Source organism: Protopterus annectens, chromosome 9.part0 (genome assembly GCF_019279795.1).
Source record: "Protopterus annectens isolate FY-2018-M chromosome 9.part0, PAN1.0, whole genome shotgun sequence".
Taxonomy (NCBI): Eukaryota; Metazoa; Chordata; order Ceratodontiformes; family Protopteridae; genus Protopterus; species Protopterus annectens.
The window spans coordinates 1744138946-1744160640 of record NC_056743.1 but is presented as its reverse complement, the minus strand read 5'-3'; the positions used below and the strand labels follow the sequence as shown (position 1 = coordinate 1744160640).

At 40.7% G+C, this 21695-nt stretch overlaps 1 protein-coding gene across 1 annotated transcript in view; it reads right to left on the bottom strand.

The window, feature by feature from the left end:
- YIPF2 (Yip1 domain family member 2) overlaps nt 1-21695 on the bottom strand; it is a 297545-nt gene that overhangs the window by 57000 nt on the left and 218850 nt on the right. The window contains exons 8-9 of the mRNA XM_044082337.1: nt 12035-12277; nt 10341-10449 (exon numbers count right to left, since the gene is read on the bottom strand). Of these exons, the coding sequence (XP_043938272.1) occupies nt 10348-10449; nt 12035-12277 (345 nt within the window). The 3' untranslated portion in view covers nt 10341-10347. The remainder of the gene's footprint in view (nt 1-10340; nt 10450-12034; nt 12278-21695) is intronic.

The window sequence follows — 21695 nt, the reverse complement described above, 5'->3', positions numbered from 1 at the left end:
TTTAAGTCTATCCAGAGAGATCCACTGAAATGGACTGGTTCAGCAACTACACTCCTTCCGAGGAGGTATACATCAGCTCCAGAACATGGCTGAAAGTGACCATGTCTAAGATGTGACAGTCTTTTGTGATGGTGCTTCATGCTGAGGTAAGTTTATTAAACTGCCTTCTAAAGTCAGAAATGCAGCGGAATGGCCAGATGAGACATCCTCTAAGGTGAATTAGCTGGCATCAGTGGGGCAACAATGGGTGATCTTTAAGGGTTTTTTATTAAAATGATGAGGACGCGTCTTCCACTTCTGAGACTGGGAACAGGTCTGAAAGAGGAAAGGCTATACGCAGAGTACAGAAATACAGGCATTCCACACAGATAAGGGCCTAGTTTCTCTGCAGGAGGTTGCTGTCCAAGTCCTGGGCTGGCTGACCAAAGAGCACTTTCCCAATGAAATAAACATCCAGGATCTGTTTCCTGAGTTCCTGCTTCAAGGAAGATGATCTCAGGCATGCTATGATGTACAGGAACATAACTAAGCCTGAAGTCCTAACCAAAGTGTTAGCATAAAATTACAATGGGTCAGATAACATCCACCTGCCAAAGCTGTTGACAGTCTCAAAAGATCATCTTTGTCCACAGCTTTCTACATTAGGTGGGGCTGGTAATGGAAGAGATGAGGTAAAACGATTAAAGTTCTTAAGCACCAGCATAGTAAAGAAGTACAGTCTCTTGTAATTCCTATCCATATGCAGCTGAATACTGTGGTCCTTGGGCATTTTTTGTCTCACTTGTCTGACAGATCTCCTGTTTCCTTACATCTCTTGTAGGCCTCTGTACTCCTTCTAAGAGGAGTTGCCTGAGGTTCCTCAAGTGCTTATTCTTTTAGTTATCAAGCTGTGTGCCTCCTTTCCCAACAGATGAGGGAGTTAAAAGACTAGTTCATGCTCAAGCTCCCATTAGTTGAGGGTTACCTCACCACCTGTAAGGTGCATGGATCTAGATGGACACTAGACTTCCCTAAAAGAGGTTCAGACCTAGGACTGCTCTCTGAGCATTTTCCCTGTGGCAAAGCTTCAACTTATGCCTGATGCTGTGATGAAGGCCCTCAAACTAGTCTCCACATGAACAGCTCTTAACATAAACCATTTACAAGTTGACGAACAATTTCCACCTTCTATAGATATCATGTAGCTGGGCTTACCTTCTAACACTCATGGTAATCATCAGTGTTGTGCTCCTGCCAAGACATTAAAAGCAAAGTCCATGAGCATCTTGACCAGTAGCCCACATGGACACATTGTGACACTTATGCCTGCAAATATATTACTTTACAAGTGACAGCAAGGACTGAGATCTGAACTGGTTGCACAGCATAAAAGAGCTGGCATGCTTGAATAAAACCTCTTATGTAGCTGACACATTATATCATGACATGCAGTTGTACACTTAAGCAAACATTCCCAAATGTGGGATTTCACAGAAAAAAAGTGATAAATTCTGATTTTATGGGACAGTATCCAACTAAGAATCCATCCAAGAAGTGGTCAACTATATTAGATACAAAAATTATCTATTTACAATAAACTAAACTCAGTGGGGCCACAAACTCTGTCATGTATAGTGACACTAGAGATAAATCTGGAAAAAATATACAATTGGGTGGACTAGCCACTAAGAAAGCCAACATCAGCAAAACAGGCACTGGGACATACCTGACATCAGCAAGATTGTTGTCAGGTAGTTCAGTGGAACTGCGTGAAGTAGCACCTGCACTGATGCTATGATCAGCATCTGAATAGCTATAGCACCCGAAAAAGTCTGGTGTCAATAAGATTATCTGAGAAAGGGACACCAGCACAGGGAGATGCAACTTTGAAGACTGAACCTTTACATTCCTTTGTAAACATCTTTATAACATCACAACAAACCTAATGACTTGGGTGCACACACATTAACAGGTAAGAAAACAAACCATAGTTCCATTATCATCATTTTCATTCTGTATTCATGTTTAACAATTTCATTCACTCCAACATTATTCACATCCTGCCTTCCATTTCTAAGCATTTTATCCTCACTTTTTCTAAAATCCCAACTTCACTTCTTTTATCTCCTTTACAATATTCCATACCTCAAAATTCCCACTGCCACTTGTTTTAAACATCTGTGCAAACAATTCCAAGCAAAAATCCTAAACTTTCAGGATTTTGTTGCATACTGGAGGCCATAAAGATATCCTTCCAAGGTTGCGTTGCAAATGGCCTTTCCAGTCTCTCTACCAATCTTCTGTGACCCTCTTATTGAATATTTAATTATTTATTTTATTTATTTATTTTATATTTGTTGACCGGGCTAGTCTAGCTGGATACATATCCATTTTCAGTAGAGGCCCGGGGAGAAAAACTCCAAGCATGAGTAAATTACTGCATACAATACTTAAAAAAAAAAAAATGACTAGGTTCAATTACATAGCAAGATATGATCAGAAAAAAATAAAAGATATTTTGTGAACAATGTACAGAGACTTAGCATAGGTTTGAGAAACAATCAAGTCCTAACTCTTTAGTAGATTTCAGGTACAATCAAGCAACAGTTTATATTGTAATTTGAACATTAACATTCATTTGAAAATTAGCAATCACTAAGTCAAAGAAGGAGCAGGAGAATAGGCAGGAAAATACAAGTAGTAGAAAGGGTTAGCTAATAATTATTCAAGAAATGTAGGCGGACACTAGCCCAGGAGGCAGGGGAAAAGGGGGAGGAGAAATAAGACGATGAGTATGATTCAGTCAGGCTTCGAGCAGGGACAAAGCTAATGTATTTTTAGGTTATAATGTGTTATCTTATATGACCTGCTGGTTTATCCCTTTACAAGAGCAGCTTCTATTGTAGACTCAGCTAAAACTCTACCAGAGCTGATCTCTAACTTAGCACCCCCCCAACATTCTTTTCTCTTTGTCTATTATTTATCAATCCCTGGTGGGGAAGGCAGTCTCTAACCTGCAGTCCAAACATCTGTTGGCCTAAGCCCATTCTATTACCCGACCTCTCTACTTACTTGCTCCCGTTGCTAATTTTCTCCAGTAAATTCCAGTCCCCTCCTGCCTATTTTTGTGACACTACTTGCAGTTACCACTGGGGAGGACATCTTCATTACTAATTCCTTTGTTGGCTTAGTTCTTGGAGCACATTTTGTTGCTTTATGAATATAATATTCTGTATGGGTGTTATAGGTCTTAAGGAACTGCACAGACAATCTTATTCTCTATTTCTTGAACTCCTCCCCAACCCAGTTTCATCGTCATCCTTTTCTACTTTGATAGCCTTCTGCTTAGTTATGCTTAAGAGTCTCAGCTGCAAATCCAGTCAAATCAGGTAACCCTAAACTACCCTTGTTTTATGGGGAGAATCAACTTATCCCACCTAACTCCCGCTTTCTTCCCCTCCCAAAGAACTGTTTCAACTCTTTATTAATTATCATCTGCAACTTCTCCTCTGGTTGTATATAACTAAAGGAATTAAAAGCATTTTCACTGCTTGTATCTTACTATTCACATGCACAATCAACAGCTTCCAGTTTCTCAATTTTTGCATTATCTTCTGTTCAGTCTCTTTCCACATATCCATATCTGCCCTAATAGAATTATTTTGGATCCATAAACTTAAATACTTTGTTTTAGCATGTCCCTATAAATATGGTTATTGCTGAACCAATTTAAGTAGGAGTACAGAGTTTACTGTGATAGCCTTTGTTTTATCTTCTTTAATTTTGCATTCCTAAAATACTGCAAACAGTTACAAAATGTTCCACAACACCAAAATGTCATTTTCTGGACTTTCTCAAGCACAAAATAATATAATCTGCAAATAAAGCCAACGTTGCTTGATTACCATACCATTTATATCCTTGAATTTGTGAATCCTTTATTTTCTCTGCCAATGGCTCTAAATGTAAATCAAAGGGGAAAGAGAACACCCCTGCCTGGTTCCTCTGTTTAAGCACAGCTTGTCAGAGAGGAAGCCCTCCTACTTTAATTCTTGGCTCTGAAACTTCATATGTCCTCCTCATTAACCTTATTATTGTATCAGGGAATTTAAATGCTGTCATTAGCCTACTCATAAAAATCACATTTAACTGCATTGAAAGCTTTCTCTACATCAATACCTACCAACATTAGCAAGGTTTTCTTATATTCTGCATCCCCCTGGATCATCTATTCAAAATACGTTTTGATTGCATCTTGTACATAGTGCACAGATTAAAGCTAAGAGGTGTTAACAAGCTGCTTCCTGTAAGTCCAGGTTTTGATTTCTTCAGCCTCAATTTGCCTGCTGTTCGACTGTGAACAAGTCAATTAATCAGTCAGTGCTCTTGGATAATGGGGAAATTTGGCTAGGCTCTTCAAATGTATCCTGGACTGCAAACCTAGTAGCTACTTATGAATCTTCCAACTAAACTAGCCCCCCGCCCTTTTTTCTTGAAACAAGCCTTCCAGTTTCCACAAAATCAGCCTGTAAAACTAATGGTAATCCTATCATTATTCTCAAGCAAGTAAATATATAAATGAATTGTCATCCTACTACTCTGTTAAAAAAATAAATAAATAAGCAACTTCATAGAAGCAATGCAACTCTTTTCTGGACTTGATGTGGGCAGGTCCAAGGATGCCAGAGGGCATCTAACAGTAGCAAAAACCATGAACAAGCAAAAGGCTCACACAGTACCTCAGGTGACTTCAGGAGAAGAGAAAAGGTAGCTCCCTTAACTTGTGTGATGGTATCACACTGCAATAATTAATTGCTGCAGTAGCACAACATCCTTCCAGCTGATGTATTCCGGTTTAAGAACTCTGAGTCCAAGCACAAACTGTAATGTATATCAATGATGAAATAATAAACACTAAACTGCATGTCTGATAAATAAAAAAACTTGTACTGAGGCAACAAACATGGTTAAGCACTTTCATCCCACCATTCGGGACTTAATCAGAACAGTGTTTGCAAGCATAACCAAAGTATACAAAGCCATTTGAAAATAAAACAGCCAATGAAAAATGACTTCCAATAAAGTAATACAGGTGACGGCATGTCCATCAATGTCAAGGCAAAAACACAAAGTTATCACAGTCTCTGGCACTGGCATCAACTCCAATGCCCAAACAATTGTAAAATAGGTAGTGATGAGAAGGGTGGATACCTTGAAGACCTATGCTTAAGGTTTAAAACTCAGCTGGCCTTCACCCCTACAGAAGCAGATGGGGAAAAAGTCAGGATGAAGTCTCTTATTTGTCCTGTTTAGGACAACTGCAAACCTGCTATAATCAAAGTTGGAAAAGATACAGTCTACAAAGCTGGTCTAGGATTCACAGTTCAGTAAACCTCCCCGTCAGTCAAGCTTGCAAGGCTTTGAGATTTAGTCAGATGTTCTACAGATGTTTAATTCTAGAATCTGAAGCAACATTTTTTGTATACTCTCAGTTTTGAGCAGCAGATTTGGGCAATGGGGAGGAAGACTAGGGCTGTTTTACTGTGTTGGCAGTCTTTGGTTTCTTGGCAGACCCAGAGGTATCTGAAGCAGAACTAGAAGTGTTTGGCTGTGAGGAAAGTACAACAGAAATCTGTGAGAAAAACACTTTTTTGTACATGAACAGTCTAGTTTGTTCCTACCTTTCAAAGCACTGGAAGTGAAGCTTTTACAAACAGAGAACTTGTAAAAGTTACAGCTCTCTCCCAGACAATGCACACAAGAATCACTTTAATACCGGGGTGAGATTTTGTTCCCAAATATTTTTTTAAAAGCACAGTCTGGGATTGAGTTAGAAAAGGTGGACAAAGATTCAGTCACAGTTAACAGCTAGAACGAGAACAATGAAAATACTTTAAAGAAATAGAATATTTACACAAAGAGGAAAGTCATCCAAATTGCTTGTAACCTTGAAGCCTTAACCTGGAGTTGCTCTCACTGTCTGTGGGAAGCTGAATTAGGTTAATATGACTGCCAGCTCAAGATTCTGGGCCTCTGTCCCTTATAATTTTTAACTATGTTGCTGACTTTCTGAGAGCTACAATCAAGTACAAATATAAAACACACTCTGGACACTGACCAAAAGAGTACATTTTCACAAGTCACAACAGAAATATTGTCAGCTTCACCTAGACCACTGTATCAATGCAAAATCAGACACTTACCAGTGTTCAGTTAATGGCACAAGGCCATACGACAAGGATGGTAGCAAATGGCCTACCTCAGCTCACCCATCTTGAGGAGAGGAAAACAGCCTAGGTTCACTGAAATAAGCAGCATAGGAGCTTGGCGAGCTCCATGCTACATAAGGAGTGACCCCCTTAGAAGGGTGGTTGTGCATGTGGGGAAAGACATGCACCTCCAAAAGGCACTGACTGCAGAAGTGGCAAGGCTGCTGTGAGGAGCAGGAATTATAACACACTTCCTGACAACAGTATGGCACTACACTAGCATCCTTCAAGTACGCAAACAAGAACACACAGCCAACGGAGCTCAAACTCTGCACAAAGCAAATAAAAAATGAATAATCCAACCACCAACAGCATATGCAGAGTCACGGCAGAAACAATCCAACAACCTGAATGTTCACAGTCAGATGAATATAATCCAAGGCATTCAACGAAACTTTGAAAAACGTATTTAATAAAACAAACGTGAGCGCTTTCACCATTCGGCTTCCTCAGACGTTACAACAGACCACATTCACATTACATTTAAATAGTAATACACCATTCCTCATTGGCAAATAAAAATCACATGTCCTCTGTCAATAGTAAAGCAGCTCAAACAATCAATATAATTACAATTTTAAAACGGTTACTAACCAATGCTATTAATACTTAATAGAGACATTTCTGCCTACAAAATCTAAAAACTATTTAAATATATCCACTTAACAAATACTCTCCTAAAATATAAAAAGGACAGTTCAAATACTACAGTGAGTAATAAAACACGGAGCACATAATCATGAAAAAAACATAATTGTCACATATTCAACGTGGATGGTGCCAGGTACAAGGATCGCGATAAACACTGGACACACTATTTATGTACTAAACAGCTAATATTGAAACATAAAAACAAATAAATGTCAAACTGCATAGGGAATATCCTAAGAAGGCAAACTGTGCTAATTCCTTTTTGTTTAGGTCCACGTCTTTCATTAACAGTGTGGGTTTCTACAAACGCTTTGTAGATTACCTTTTTATGGTCTGGCATGGCAGCACTGAGGAATTGGAGTAATTCATCGATGAAATGAATGTTTCCACTAATTTTTTGAAATTTACTTATGTCTTCTCTGAGGGAAGCATTTCATTTTTAGATGTCAACATAGAGAGACTTCCATCTGGCCTTCTTAATACATCAATTCATCGCAAATTATGTTACAGAAATACATTTTTGCATAGGTGCAGTATGCACCCACGTCATGTGTTCAGCAATGTTATGAAGGGGCAGCTGATGCGAGCCTCCAGGCTGAACCCGAGCCTGACAGGTTTTGATGAAGAAGTTGAGAGACTAAGGCACATGTTTCTGGGAAGAGGGTATGAAGAATCCAAGTTTAATCACACAGTAGAAGAGGTGTATAAGCTGCGAAATACGTCAGCGAGACCTTATTTTGCTGACCAGGCTTTGGCTTCAGGAGTTGAATTGTCTACTCCGCCTGATTATGTGAGAGCACCCATGGCCTTTAGCAGTGATGTCTTTCAATTGAAAGAATTGATGAGTAAGCACTGGGATATTTTAAGTTTAGATCAGGATATCATCAGGGTAGTGGGGCCGACTCCACTGGTTACATATAGGAATAAATCTAATTTGAGGAGTTTATTGTGCTATAAAAGCATTACGCCATATGTAAGGAGTGAATATGGTTATAATACTGTTGCCTGTGGGAGATGCAACCAGTGTCATTTGATAGATACTAGGGTAAGCTTTGTGAATCCACATAATAGGTTTGTGTACAGTCTTGACACTGGCACGAATTGTATGAGCAAGAATGTTGTGTACCTAGCTAGGTGCACAGCATGTGAATCATTTTATATAGGCAAGACAAATAGGACACTACGTGAGAGGATTAGGGAACATCAGTATTACATCAGGATAGGTAATGATGTCAACTCTTTAGCCAAGCATGTCATGACTAGTGGTCCCTCACATAGTTTTTTGTATAGTGTCATACAACAAGTTTTTCCTAGCTCAAGAGGGGGTGATTTAATTAATCATACCCTTGAATGTGAGTTACGTTGGATAGTTAGATGCAAAGCAGATGTTACCCCAGGACTGAATGAAAAAGTTAATTTAAGGCCCATATTGAGAAAAAAGGCGCTGTTTTAAACCCAAGAATTAGCACAGTTTGCCTTCTTAGGATATTCCCTATGCAGTTTGGCATTTATTTGTTTTTATGTTTCAATATTAGCTGTTTAGTACATAAATAGTGTGTCCAGTGTTTATCGCGATCCTTGTACCTGGCACCATCCACGTTGAATATGTGACAATTATGTTTTTTGCATGATTATGTGCTCCGTGTTTTATTACTCACTGTAGTATTTGAACTGTCCTTTTTATATTTTAGGAGAGTATTTGTTAAGTGGATATATTTAAATAGTTTTTAGATTTTGTAGGCAGAAATGTCTCTATTAAGTATTAATAGCATTGGTTAGTAACCGTTTTAAAATTGTAATTATATTGATTGTTTGAGCTGCTTTACTATTGACAGAGGACATGTGATTTTTATTTGCCAATGAGGAATGGTGTATTACTATTTAAATGTAATGTGAATGTGGTCTGTTGTAACGTCTGAGGAAGCCGAATGGTGAAAGCGCTCACGTTTGTTTTATTAAATACGTTTTTCCAAGTTTCGTTGATTGCCTTGGATTATATTTGTCTGACTGTGAACATTCAGGTTGTTGGATTGCTTCTGCCGTGACTCTGCATATGCTGTTGGTGGTTGGATTATACACTAGCATCCTTGATCTCTTCATTATCTCTGGACATGGGGTCAAGGTGAGCCCAGGGGGAAGCCAAGGCAGGCCTGGTAGACCCAATGAATGAGAGTAGAGGAACGGATGTCAGTTGCAAGGAGTTAAAAATGACCAACAAAGGAAATTTGCTATACATTAATGAAAAATAAATGGAGAAATTCATAATACATATGCACATAATAAATGTTTAAATGCAAAATAAAAATTATCAGCAGCCCCCTCCATAAGTATATGTACTGTATTTCTAAATTAAATGCTCTGTAATAAGAGCTGCCCTTGCAGTAATAACAGTTTCTGAGCTGCCTTTATATCAACACAATCAACTGCAGGGACTGGAGCTTTTCAGTGGAAATTCCATATAGCACTTAACTGTATATATATGTGTGTGTGTATGTTAAAAGACGTTATTTTTGATCCTTTAAACACTGGCATGGAAGTGCAACTCTGAGGTGGTCAACTGTTTTACTGCCTTTCAAGTTGGTATGGACAGCTACTTTAGTGGAATGGAAGCAGGAAATCGGCCTGCATTCCACTGGCATATTGGATTTGAATGCAGTTGCACCTCATTACAAAAAAAAAAGATGTAGAATGCTTCAGTATAGCAAGGCTGCTAGCAATGAAGAATTAGAGTGGATTTCTCTTGGTACTCATAGCTCTCAAGCCATCAGGGACACATTTAGAAAAATTAGAGACACTTAAAATATTAGTACTATTAACTTCAGAAATTGACAGAATAAGAAAATGTGAATACCCATTTTCTGAAGTAAAAAACTTATAATCCTTAAATTATTGTCATTACTTATTACGTGTAATTCACCACCTTTCCTCTAAAAGTGACCAGTTCTTAGGAGGGACAGAGTTAAAATGGGAGTCTAAATTAGGGACAGTCGACAGGTATGTTGGGGTTGGATGAACAGTGCTGCTGATATAACAGCAAAAGCACCAGCAAGTGCAGTGAGGAGTGTTAGTACTCCTTAGTTAAGAAAGTGGGGCATTATGTATCCTCACTAAAAAATTACAGGAAGCTGGTCAACAGTGTATAAAAACAGGACTATCTCATGGAAACAGCATCTCACCCATAGCTGCAGGAAAAGTAATTGAAAGACAAAACATTAAAGGGGTGTTGCTCAGGTAGAACATTTGTAATTTTTGCATTAATTTATTAACTATATAATTTTTAGACACGTTACCTAATTGATGGCATCTTTGAATGTAATTTGCTTTATTACTTGCTGGATCCCAGTAAAGCTAATTTCCTGTGAACCTCCCTTTTACAGAAGACATTCCAGGTAACTAGTATGACAAACTTGAAATAAAACACCTATACCTGGTTAAACGTACTTCAGCTTTAATGTGCTACTGAGGTATTCTTCAGAGTGCTGTTGAGCTGCTGGGCCTTCATGCTTCCCTGATGTTTATCACTTCCTCCAGGCACACTGAAAAAATAAAACTGCAAAGGAAATAAGAGTTATGTAAAGTTGTCTCATAATCATGTCTGCAATTTTCATAGGTTCTTTTCTTTCCTTTTTCATGTACACTTTAGAAATGATGATTTCCGGAAATGTAAACATGCACATTTAATTGTGTGTGTGTGTGTAACATATATGCATGTAAATGTGTATACACACGCACACATGTACACACAAATATAATCATCCATATACATACATGTACACAAGCACACCCACACACACACACACACACCTATATATATATATATATATATATATATATATATATATATATATATATATATATATATATGTGTGTGTGTGTGTGTGTGTGTGTGTATATATATACACTTATATGTGTGTGGCAGACCAAGCTGTCACTACTGCAGTTTGCGTCTCATCACTGCCAACTAAATGTCACTCTTGATATGTGAGGAACAACTCCTACAGTTCTTTTGATTTAAAAATACTCAGATTTAAGTCTCAAACAGGACTCAGGGAGTATGTATAGTACCCAAACAACTAGCTAGCTCTGGATAGTGCTGTGATGTGGGAGACAGGCACAGTAGCATTGGAAATAGTCTGTAACGTTGAGAAGTCCAGAGCAGTCAGTACACTAAGCAGTTTGCACATGTGAGAGATGAAACAGGCTGCAAAATAAAGGCTAACAACCAGATATAATTCTAACACAGAGGTAAGAGGGAAGGGTTCAGAGCTTCTCTTCCAAGGTGCTGTGCAATTCACTAGCAGTGACTTCCTGGGTAATATGTACGGGTATGTTCTGCTTCCACAACTCAGTATGTGCAAACTGCTATATTCTCCAAGAACCCTGGAGATCATTTCCTAGGCCAGGACAGTGAAGGGCGTCTTATTCATGGGAAAACACTGTAGATTTTCTGTTCAAGACTATCTTCAGTTGGTGAGTAGTCGATCAAAATGGCAGGAATTTAATTTTTAGCAGCCTCTAAAGTGACATAAGCTTGGTTATGATAACATCCAAGAAGTTAAAATATAATCTCTTGAACGTTCACATCAATAGATTACATACATGTCTTACCTACCTGGGCAGCTTTCTCTGTTTCACACACCAGAAACCTATACCACAACACTGTCTCACTGATCTGAGCTACTGGAAATGTCCTATACTGAAACAATCAAACTTGACATTAAGAACTCTTAACCTGAATATGACAGCGATCCAACACATTTTAAATTATTTTCTGAAATACCAGCCAACCATAACTAAACATGCCGCGTACTTTGTTTAGCCTGCAAAGCTTTGGTTCACTATAAGTCATAGTACTCTGCATTCTTGAAAGTCACATTTTTCCCTTCTCAAGATCAGTATACATCAGAAATAGCACAATGGCTGCAGTCAAACTGGAAATTTTGATGCGAGATGCTGATACTGACAAAAATCACCCCTCAGTATAACTACCTTGTGGTTCACTTTAATTTTAGTTATTGAGCAATGCATGCAGAGAAGGTTAAAAACTACTATGTAAAGTACCTTACAGAATAAAATCAAGACTTCTTCATGAATGATGAGGAGCAAAGTAACCGGGTGAATTAGATGCTTATTACCTTGCTTAAAACTGGAAGGAGGGCATGGAGAAGCACAATGACAATCAGCGTGGTGATGGCAGCTGCTTTGGTATCATCACAGACAGCAGGCCAAAATGTAAGTGCTAGCAGAATTCCAGAAAGCATCGTTGCAACGAGGATTACCACCCACTGTACTGCCTGCAGTGGTACTATGCAAACCATCTTTAAAAAGAAAACAAATGTGATCAAAACTGCAATGCCACTGCACATGATTACAGATCTCTGAAATTAACACTGTCATAATTAATCTATACTAGAAAACACATTCGCACAAAAACAGGAAAGACATGCATATATAGACAAGCTACATAGTCTTATGCCGTTACCAGTTCTGTAGGCCTACAGGACTTAATGGATTTAATGTGTTGTTTTTGCAATGTTTGGTACTTGCTTAATTGGACCGAAACAAGTGTCTTCAGCTATGACCCGGGACAGAGGCAGACAAGAATGAACAGTAAATCAACACTTTTTGCAATAGATAATAACAATCAAAAATGCATTAAACTATGCAGTTATCATTACTAAATCAACAGTGACACTCAGCCGCAAAACAAAAGTAATCAGTCCAACAAAAGGGAAAATGATGGTCTATCTAGTGCAAGGGTATAACTAGGCACACTAAGTGTAATGAAATTAGTGCATTTTTTTCTGAGCATTTAAGACTCAAAGAGGACATAAGCTTTATAACTTTCTGAAACAGTGTCTACTGTATAGACGTACATAAAAAGACGCTCATCTTAGAGGAGTTTACATAAACAAAAAAGAAGCTATGTGCTCACCATAACATTCCATGTTTGTTGTCCTTGATCTCGCCTTCCTTCTTGATGGTTGGGTTTGGAGCTGATCTTTTGCTCTGACTCGGATGCATTCTAAAGCTCGAGAGCTTCCACTGGCTCGAGGCTAGACCCTATCACAACATGCCTAGCAAGAGTTACCCATTTCTGGTTTGTGATAACCCTAAACTACAATGTGCAAATATAGATAGACATGTATATGTGTATATATATATATATATATATATATATATATATATATATATATATATCTCCCACCAAGATGGTAGTAGAAGGACTCTAAGTCTATCCAACTAATAAGGCAGGAAGGGAATCACCAAATGATGGATAATTCCTCTAGATCTTTCAGTAGGGGGAAAGGAGGGTGGGATGCAAGAAGGACGGTGAGATCAAGGACAACAAAACATAGAGTGTTATGGTGAGTACATAACTTCTTTATGGTATGTTGTCCATATCTTGCCTTCCTTCTTGCTGGTTGGGACCACGTCCCCAGCACTTTCTTCTTGGGTGGCTCAATGGAATAGACTCTTCAGGACTGTGGAACCAAAGGATGCCCTGTTCCGGGAGGCCACATCTACTTTGTAATGAGTGTTGAAGGTATGGGGATTAACCCAAGTAGCTGCTGCACAAATTGAGTCTAAAGACAGTCTGGCCTGAAAGGTAGTAGAGGTAGACAAGGCCCTAGTTCAGTGTCCTCGAATTTTTCCTGGCAGCTGCTTGTTCTGTGAATTATAGACATAAGTGATGGTGTCTGAAAGCCATTTTGATAAAGTCACTTTTGAGACTGAAGTTCCCTTTCTGTTTTCTGCAAAGGATACAAACAATTGGTCAGATTTTCTGAATTCTTGTGTCCTGTGCAAGTAAAAATGTAACTGTCTATGAACATACAGTTGGTGGAGTTTATATTCTGCCTAGTTGCCATGATTAGGGAAGAGTACAGGTAGTTCTACTGATTGATTCAGACTGAGCTCTGAGCAAACTTTTGGTAGGAAGGAGGGGTTGGTTCTGAGAGAAACTATATCTTTGCAAAAAATTAAGTAAGGGGGGCAAATGGATAGAGCTTGTAGTTCTGATACCCTCCTAGCTAAGGTAATGGCAGTCAAGAAAATAGTTTTCCAAGTCAAGAATTTCAAAGAACAAGTATTTGCCGGTCCGAAAGGAGGAAGAATCAAGGCAGCTAGGACTAAATTTAGATCCCAAGGAGGAGGTGGTTCTCTTATTGGGGGTCTCAAGAGGATAGTACCTTTTAGGAAAGCTTTGCATAACATGTGGGACATAACGTTGGAACCCATTTCTCCCACATGAAAGTTGGAAATAGCAGCCAGCTGAACTCGGACAGTTCATGCTGCCGCTCTTTGGTTAAAGGTTTCAGTGAGAAATTCGAGGATCTTTGAAAGAGGTGCAGTAAAAGGGTCAATACTATTTTTGACTGCCCAATAAGACAACCACTTCCATTTGCTAGTATAAAGTTTTCTCACTGAGGATTTTTGAGAGGAAATTAAAATATGTTGTACTGCTGGGGAGATGTCAGGAAGCCTGGCTAAGACGGGAAGTGGAGGAAAGTACAGTTGTGTACACTTACCATAAATGTAGATGTTCGAGTGTATTCACTGTTGCAGTCCTAACAAATGGGTTATCCGGCTCCCGGTAGCCCTCAGTCGGCCAGAATACCAAAGGTAAGTAAAAATGATGTCAGTTGTAAAGGACGTCAGGGCGTCCGATACAAAAGGAGGCAGCCAACGTCACTTCCTCAGTCTTTCTTGCCATAACAGTCAGGAGCCCCCAGAAAATAAGGCTTAAATCAAAAAATCAATTTGACAACTAATTAAGCCTGTACCTCAGGAAAAGAGCATAGGAGAGGACCACAAAAAAGGGGGAAGGAGGGAGGGAAACCAGGACTGCAACAGTGAATACACGCGAACATCTACATTTATGGTAAGTATACACAACTGTACTATGTTCATCATGTTTCACTATTGCAGTCCTAACAAATGGGTTGATTACCAAAGCCCAGAGAAAAAAGGGGGGAGGAACCAACAGCATCAAGAGTTGGAGATAATGCCCTGCAACACCGCAGTGTCAAACCCTGCCCTGGCTCTGGAAAACAGAGGCAAATTATAATGCTTTGTGAAAGTGTAAACAGAAGACCATGTGGCAGCCTCCAAAATGTCTTTAGTAGGGACACCCCAAGTGGAAGCCGCTCTAGTAGAGTGGGTCCTAACCCCTTGAGGCAGAGCTTTGCCATGAAAGGAATAACAAAAAGAAATGCAATGTGTAATCCATTTAGAAATGGTTTGCTTAGAAATAGCCTTGCCCTGGGCTCCAGGAGGAAAACTGACCAATAACTGTGCTGATTTGTGAAGGTCCTTAGTCCTGTCCAGGTAAAACCTGAGCTGTCTGTGCACATCAAGAGAATGTAGGATCCTTTCACCTCTATTGCGAGGATTAGGAAAGAAGGTAGGAAGATGTATGGAATGATTAAGAGTCAGGCTGGAAACCACTTTAGGCATAAAGGAGGGATTAGTCCTCAGAGAGACTCTACCTGCATGGAAAATAAGAAAAGGCTCCACGGCCATCAAAGCTTGCAGCTCCGGAACCCTCCTTGCTGAAGTTATAGCCAAGAGGAAGGCGGTCTTCCAAGAGAGAAAAGTACAGTTGTGTACACTTACCATAAATGTAGATGTTAGAGTGTATTCACTGTCGCAGTCATTACAATTGGGTTATCCTGCTGGAAGGCTGCCCTCAGTCGGCCTGATTTCCAAAGTCTTGGTCTGGCGTCGGTTGCTGTCCCCTCTTCCCTGACGTCAGGGGTATATAAGATACATCCGACTCCATTTTCTTCAGTTTTTCTTTCCCCAGATGTCAGGTGCCCCCAAAAGTGTAGGCTAAAAATATGTTAATAAAACATACATGCACCAAAGTATATTTTGTCTTCATCTACAAGCAAATACACCACATAGGTTGTATAGATTAGAGAAGTACAGATAAGTTCCAGCAAAAGTAAGGGGGATGGCGGGTGGGTAACCTGGACTGCAACAGTGAATACACTCGAACATCTACATTTATGGTAAGTGTACACAACTGTACTATGTTCTTTGTGTTTCACTGTTGCAGTCATTAAAATTGGGTTGAATCCCAAAGCTATGGTTGGGAGGCTGGTGCTAAGTAGCATTAGGAGTGGCTATGAGGCCCTGCAGAACTGCAGTGGCAAAGCCTGCCCTGGACTTAGAGTAGAGTAGTAAATGATAGTGCTTTGTAAAGGTGTGCACTGAACTCCAGGTAGCAGCCTCTAAAATGTCTTGGGTTGGTACTCCCCTGAGGAAGGCTGCTGAAGTGGCTGCTGCTCTGGTTGAATAAGGCCTAATGCCCTTAGGCACTGGCTTGTCATGTTGTGAATAGCAGAAATGGATGCAGTGGCCTATCAACTTTGAAATAGTCTGCTTTGAGATAGCCTTTCCTTGTGATCCTGCAGCATATGCCACTAGTAATTGCTCTGTCTTTCTGAAAACTTTGGTTCTGTCCAAGTAGAATCGAAGTTGTCTGTGTATGTCCAAAGAATGCAGAATTCTCTCCCCCTTGTTCTGCGGATTTGGACAAAAGGCTGGCAGATGAATAGCTTGGTTAAGGGCCACACTGGACACTACCTTAGGCATAAATGTCGGGTTTGTCCTCAGAGAAACCCTGTCTGGATAAAAGGTTCCACAGCCATGAGTGCCTGTAGCTCTGAAACTCGTCTTGCAGAAGTTATTGCTAGGAGCAGAGCTGTTTTCCAAGATAAAAACTTTATATCAGCTGTAGCGGCTGGCTCAAAAGGAGGCAGGGTGAGTTTTTCCAAGACATAGTTCAGGTCCCATGCAGGTATTGGTGATCTCCTTGGAGGCCTTAAGTTTTTGGCTCCTCTCAGGTACTGTCTTAACAAAGAATGAGAAAAGATTGGTGGCTCTGTATTGTAATGAGCCGAAATGGCAGAGGCATGAATTTTAATTGATGAAAAAGACAGGCCTTTGTCTAGCATCTCAGTTAAATACTGCAAAATCTGAGGGATATTTGGTACAGCTGTGTCAATTCCTTGTGTCTAGTTCCAAGCACAGAATCTTTTCTATTTTGCAGCATAAGATTTTCTAGTGCTAGGCCTTCTGGCCTCCAATATGACATCCATCACCGCTTTAGTGAGAGGTGTATTTTGTATGCATTTTGAAGCATTCTAAAGGCATGCTTCTGGAGCATATCTCCCCGGGCCTCTGCTGAAAACAGGATCTGTGGAACCTAGTCGGACTTTCCCGGTCAACAAATGTTAAATAAATAAAATAAAATAAAGAAATGACTACATTATCCGCCATGCTGCCAGATTTAAGGTCTTGAGTTGGCAGTGCAGGATCTGATTGTTTTGTTGAGACAGTAGATGAGGTATTTGAGGTAAGGTCCAAGCCGGGCATTGAGACAAGTTCCTTAGGATTGGATACCAGTACTGGCGGGGCCAGTCTGGGGCAATCAGTATCATCTTTGGCTTCTCTTGTCTGACCTTTAGGAGTACCTTTGGGAGAAGAGGCAGTGGAGGGAAGGCATATACTAAGTTTTTCCAGCTGAAAGACAGGGCGTCCACTTTCCATGCTAGTCTGTGATAAATCCTTGTGCAGAATCTTTTTAGTTGGTAGTTGTGAGGAGAGGCAAATAGATCTATATCCAGGCATCCCCATTTCCTTATTATCATGCTGAAGACTTGTGGATCCAATTTCCACTCATGGGGATCCATGAGGTTTCTGCTTAGTTTGTCTGCCAGAGTACTTATCTTTCCTGGCAGGAATTGTGCCTGTAGATGTACTTGGTAAGTCAATGCTGTGTCCCACAAAGTCATGGCTAGTCTGCAAAGGGGGTAAGAATGAGTGCCTCCCTGCTTGTTTATATACCACATGACCGTGATGTTGTCTGTCTTTATCAGTAGTTGTCCCGGATGAAGTAGGTCCTTGAAGGCTGTCAGGGCATTCTGGACCACTAGCATCTCTTTTTGATTGATATGTAGATGCATTGGTTTGCGGACCATGTGCCTTGAATACATCTTCCTGCCATGTGGGCTCCCCAGGCATAATCTGATGCATCCATTGTTAATGTCTGCCTGGCTGGGGGTAAAGTGAATGGCTGTCCTTTGTTCTGGTGACAAGCCTTCGCCCACCATCGAAACTCCTGTTGCAGGCAGGGAATGAGAGTAATCCTTGTTTCTAGGTTGCGGCAATGTTGAGTCCAGACACTTTTTAGGTACCACTGAAGTTTCTGCATATGCAGTCTTGCATATGGAATTAGTAGAATGCAGGATGCCATGAAGCCCAAAGCCTGCAGAATTTTTCTTGCAGATAACTGGGCCTTTGTTGCCAACTTTTTGAAATAGGTAGTCAGTTGCCTTTGTTTGTCTGGCGTGAGATAAGCCATCTGGGCAGTTGTATTTAAGCTTACACCCAGGAATATTATCTCTTGAGAGGGTACTAGTTTTGATTTCCTTTCGCTGACTGTGTACCCTAGGCCTGTTAAAAATCTTTTTACAAATGCCAGATGCTGTAGTAGAATGTCCTTGTTCTCTGCTTGAATGAGGCAGTCGTCCAAGTAAGGATATATTTGTATTTCTCTTTGTCTGCAGAATGCAATTACTGGTGCCAGGCACTTTGTAAAGACCCTGGGCGCAGTATATAAGCCAAAGGGCAGTGCAGAGAATTGGTAATGCATTGAGCCTGCTTTGAATCTAAGGTATTTTCTGCATGCTTGTCTGATTGGGACATGCAGGTATGCCTCTTTTAGGTCTAAAGTCACAAGCCAAGCCTTCTTGCCCAGCATGGGCAGAAGCTGCTGTAGAATCAACATTTTGAATTTTGGTATATCCAGGTATGTGTTTAGTAAAGATAGGTCTAGTATTGGCCTCCAGGCCTTGTCCTTTCTTGGTACCAAGAACAGTCTTGAATAAAATCCTTGTCCCTGCTCTTGCTCTGGTACTCGTTGAATGGCCCCCATTTTCATGAGGGATGAGATTTGTTTTTGTGCCTCTGCCCATTGATTTTTTTGCAGGTCTGGCCAACCGTTTGCCCTTGGCAGGGTATGGAAGTGAAACCTGTAGCCTTGTGACACTATGTCTAGGACCCATTTGTCCTGGGTTATGATGTGCCAATTTTGAGAAAAAAGTGCTAGTTTTCCCCCTAAAAGTGCTGCCAGAAGATAAGTGCTTGGTGCAGGCAGGGGGACGTCATTGAGACGGTTTCCTGTATGGCTGTGATTTGTCTTCTCCACCTTTGGAGGTAGAAGCACCCCACTGTTTAGACCTGCATGAACCTTAGGGCTGGGATCTGCCTCTAGGGCGTCTGGATCTGCCCCTTTGTGGCCTGTCTGACACTGGAAAGGACCAATTCTTTGTTGGCCAGTGTCTGCTAAATCTTGGAGGCTGTACCTGTAAGAAAACCTTGACCATTTGCATAGATTCTGCTTTGTCCTCCATTTTCTTTAACACTTCTTCTGCCTTAACACCAAACAAGGTGTCATGTTGTAATGGAGCATCTAATAATTTTGCTTTGACATGATCAGGCAAATTTTGTTCGTTTAACCAAGCATGCCTCCTAATGACAGAACCCATAACAGCGGCCTTGCAGGAGGCCTCCAGAGAATCAAAAAGTACAGTTGTGTACCTACCATAAATGTAGATGTTCGAGTGTATTCAATGTTGCAGTCATTACATTTGGGTTATCCTGCTGGCAGGCGACCCGCAGTCGGCCCGAGTTCCAAAGTCTTAGTCCGGCATCGGTTGCTGTTGCTTCTTCCCTTACGTCAGTGCTCCAGGGGTATAAAAGTTGCAACAGACGCCATTTTCTTCAGTTTTTCTTGCCCAAGATGTCAGGTGCCCCCAGATAGGAAGGCTGAAAAGATATAAATATGCCAAACAACCATGCATATATTACTATAAACATTTCCTTCATCTACAAGCAAATACACCACATAGGTTGTATAGAGGTGAGAAGTACAGAATAGTCCCAGCAAAGAGGGGGATGGTGGATGGGTAACCTGGACTGCAACAGTGAATACACTCGAACATCTACATTTATGGTAGGTACACAACTGTACTATGTTCATCGTGTTTCACTGTTGCAGTCATTAAACTTGGGTAGAATCCCAAAGCTGAGGTTGGGTGGCTGGGTCTAGATTGGATTTGGCGAGGCTAACAAGCCCTGCAGAACTGCGGTGGCAAAGCTTACTCTGGATTTGGAGTACAGAGGTAGGTGGTAGTGCTTGGTAAAAGTCTGCACTGAGCTCCAGGTTGCAGCTTCTAATATATGTCTTTGGTTGGTACCCCTCTGAGGAAAGCTGCTGACTTGGCTGCTGCTCTGGTAGAATGAGGCCTAATGCCCTTAGGCACAGATTTGCCATGTTGTGCATAACAGAAGCGGATGCAGTGTCCTATCCATCTGGAGATGGTCTGCTTTGTAATAGGCTTTCCTTGTGATCCTGCAGCATATGCTACAAACAGTTGCTCAGTTTTTCTGAAAGCTTTTGTTTTGTCTAAGTAAAATTGTAGCTGCCTGTGTATATCCAAAGTGTGCAGATGTCTTTCCCCTTTACTCTGGGGATTTGGGTAGAAAGTAGGCAAATGAATGGTTTGGTTTAAGGCCACATTGGAGACCACTTTTGGCATGAATGTTGAGTTTGTTCTAAGAGAAACCCTGTCTTGATGAAAAATGAGGAAAGGTTCCACAGCCATCAATGCCTGTAACTCTGAGACTCTTCTTGCTGAAGTTATTGCTAGGAGCAGAGCAGTTTTCCATGACAAGAATTTAACGTCAGCTGTGCTGGCTGGTTCAAATGGAGGCAGTGTTAGTTTTTCTAAAACATAATTGAGGTCCCAAGTAGGTACTGGTGCTCTCCTAGGGGGTCTTATATTCTTTGCCCCTCTGAGGTACTGTCGTAGTAGAGGATGTGAAAAAATAGGAAGATCCACATTGTAATGAGCTGAAATGGCAGAGGCATGGATTTTAATAGATGAAAAAGATAGGCCTTTGTCGAACATCTCAGTCAAGTATTGCAAAATCGGAGGTATATTAGGGACCAGTGGGTCGAGCCCTTGTGCCTGGTTCCAAGCAGACAATCTCTTCCATTTTTCTGCATAAGATTTCCTAGTGCTGGGCATCCTGGCTTCCAAAATTACATCTATAACAGCTTTAGAGAGAGGTGCAGTCTGAATGGCTACATTATCTGCCATGCTGCCAGGTTTAAGGTTCTGAGTTGACTGTGCAGAATCTGATTGTTTTGCTGTGTCAGAAGATGAGGGATTTGAGGTAGAGGCCAAGGTGGGCCTTGGGACAAAGTCTTTAGGATTGGGTACCAGTGCTGGCGTGGCCAGTCTGGTGCAATCAGGGTTATTTTTGGCCTCTTGTCTGACTTTTAGAAGCACCTTGGTGAGAAGAGGCATCAGAGGGAAGGCATAGACCATCAGTTTTTTCCAGCTGAATGATAGAGCATCCACTTTCCATGCTTGAGAGTGATAAGTCCTTGTGCAAAATTTCTGTATTTGGCAATTGTGAGGGGAGGCAAAAAGATCTATGTCTGGGCGTCCCCATTCCCTTGTTATCATGTTGAACACTTGTGGATTTAGCTTCCATTTGTGAGGATCCATGAGATTTCTGCTTAGTTCGTCTGCCAGTGTATTTTTTGTTCCTGGCAGGAATTGTGCTAGCAGATGTACCTGGCAGGTCAGTGCTGTGTTACACAAAGTCATGGCTTGTCTGCATAGGGGATAGGAATACGTGCCCCCTTGCTTGTTTATGTACCACATAACTGTGGTATTGTCCGTCTTTATTAATAGTTGTCCTGGATGTATT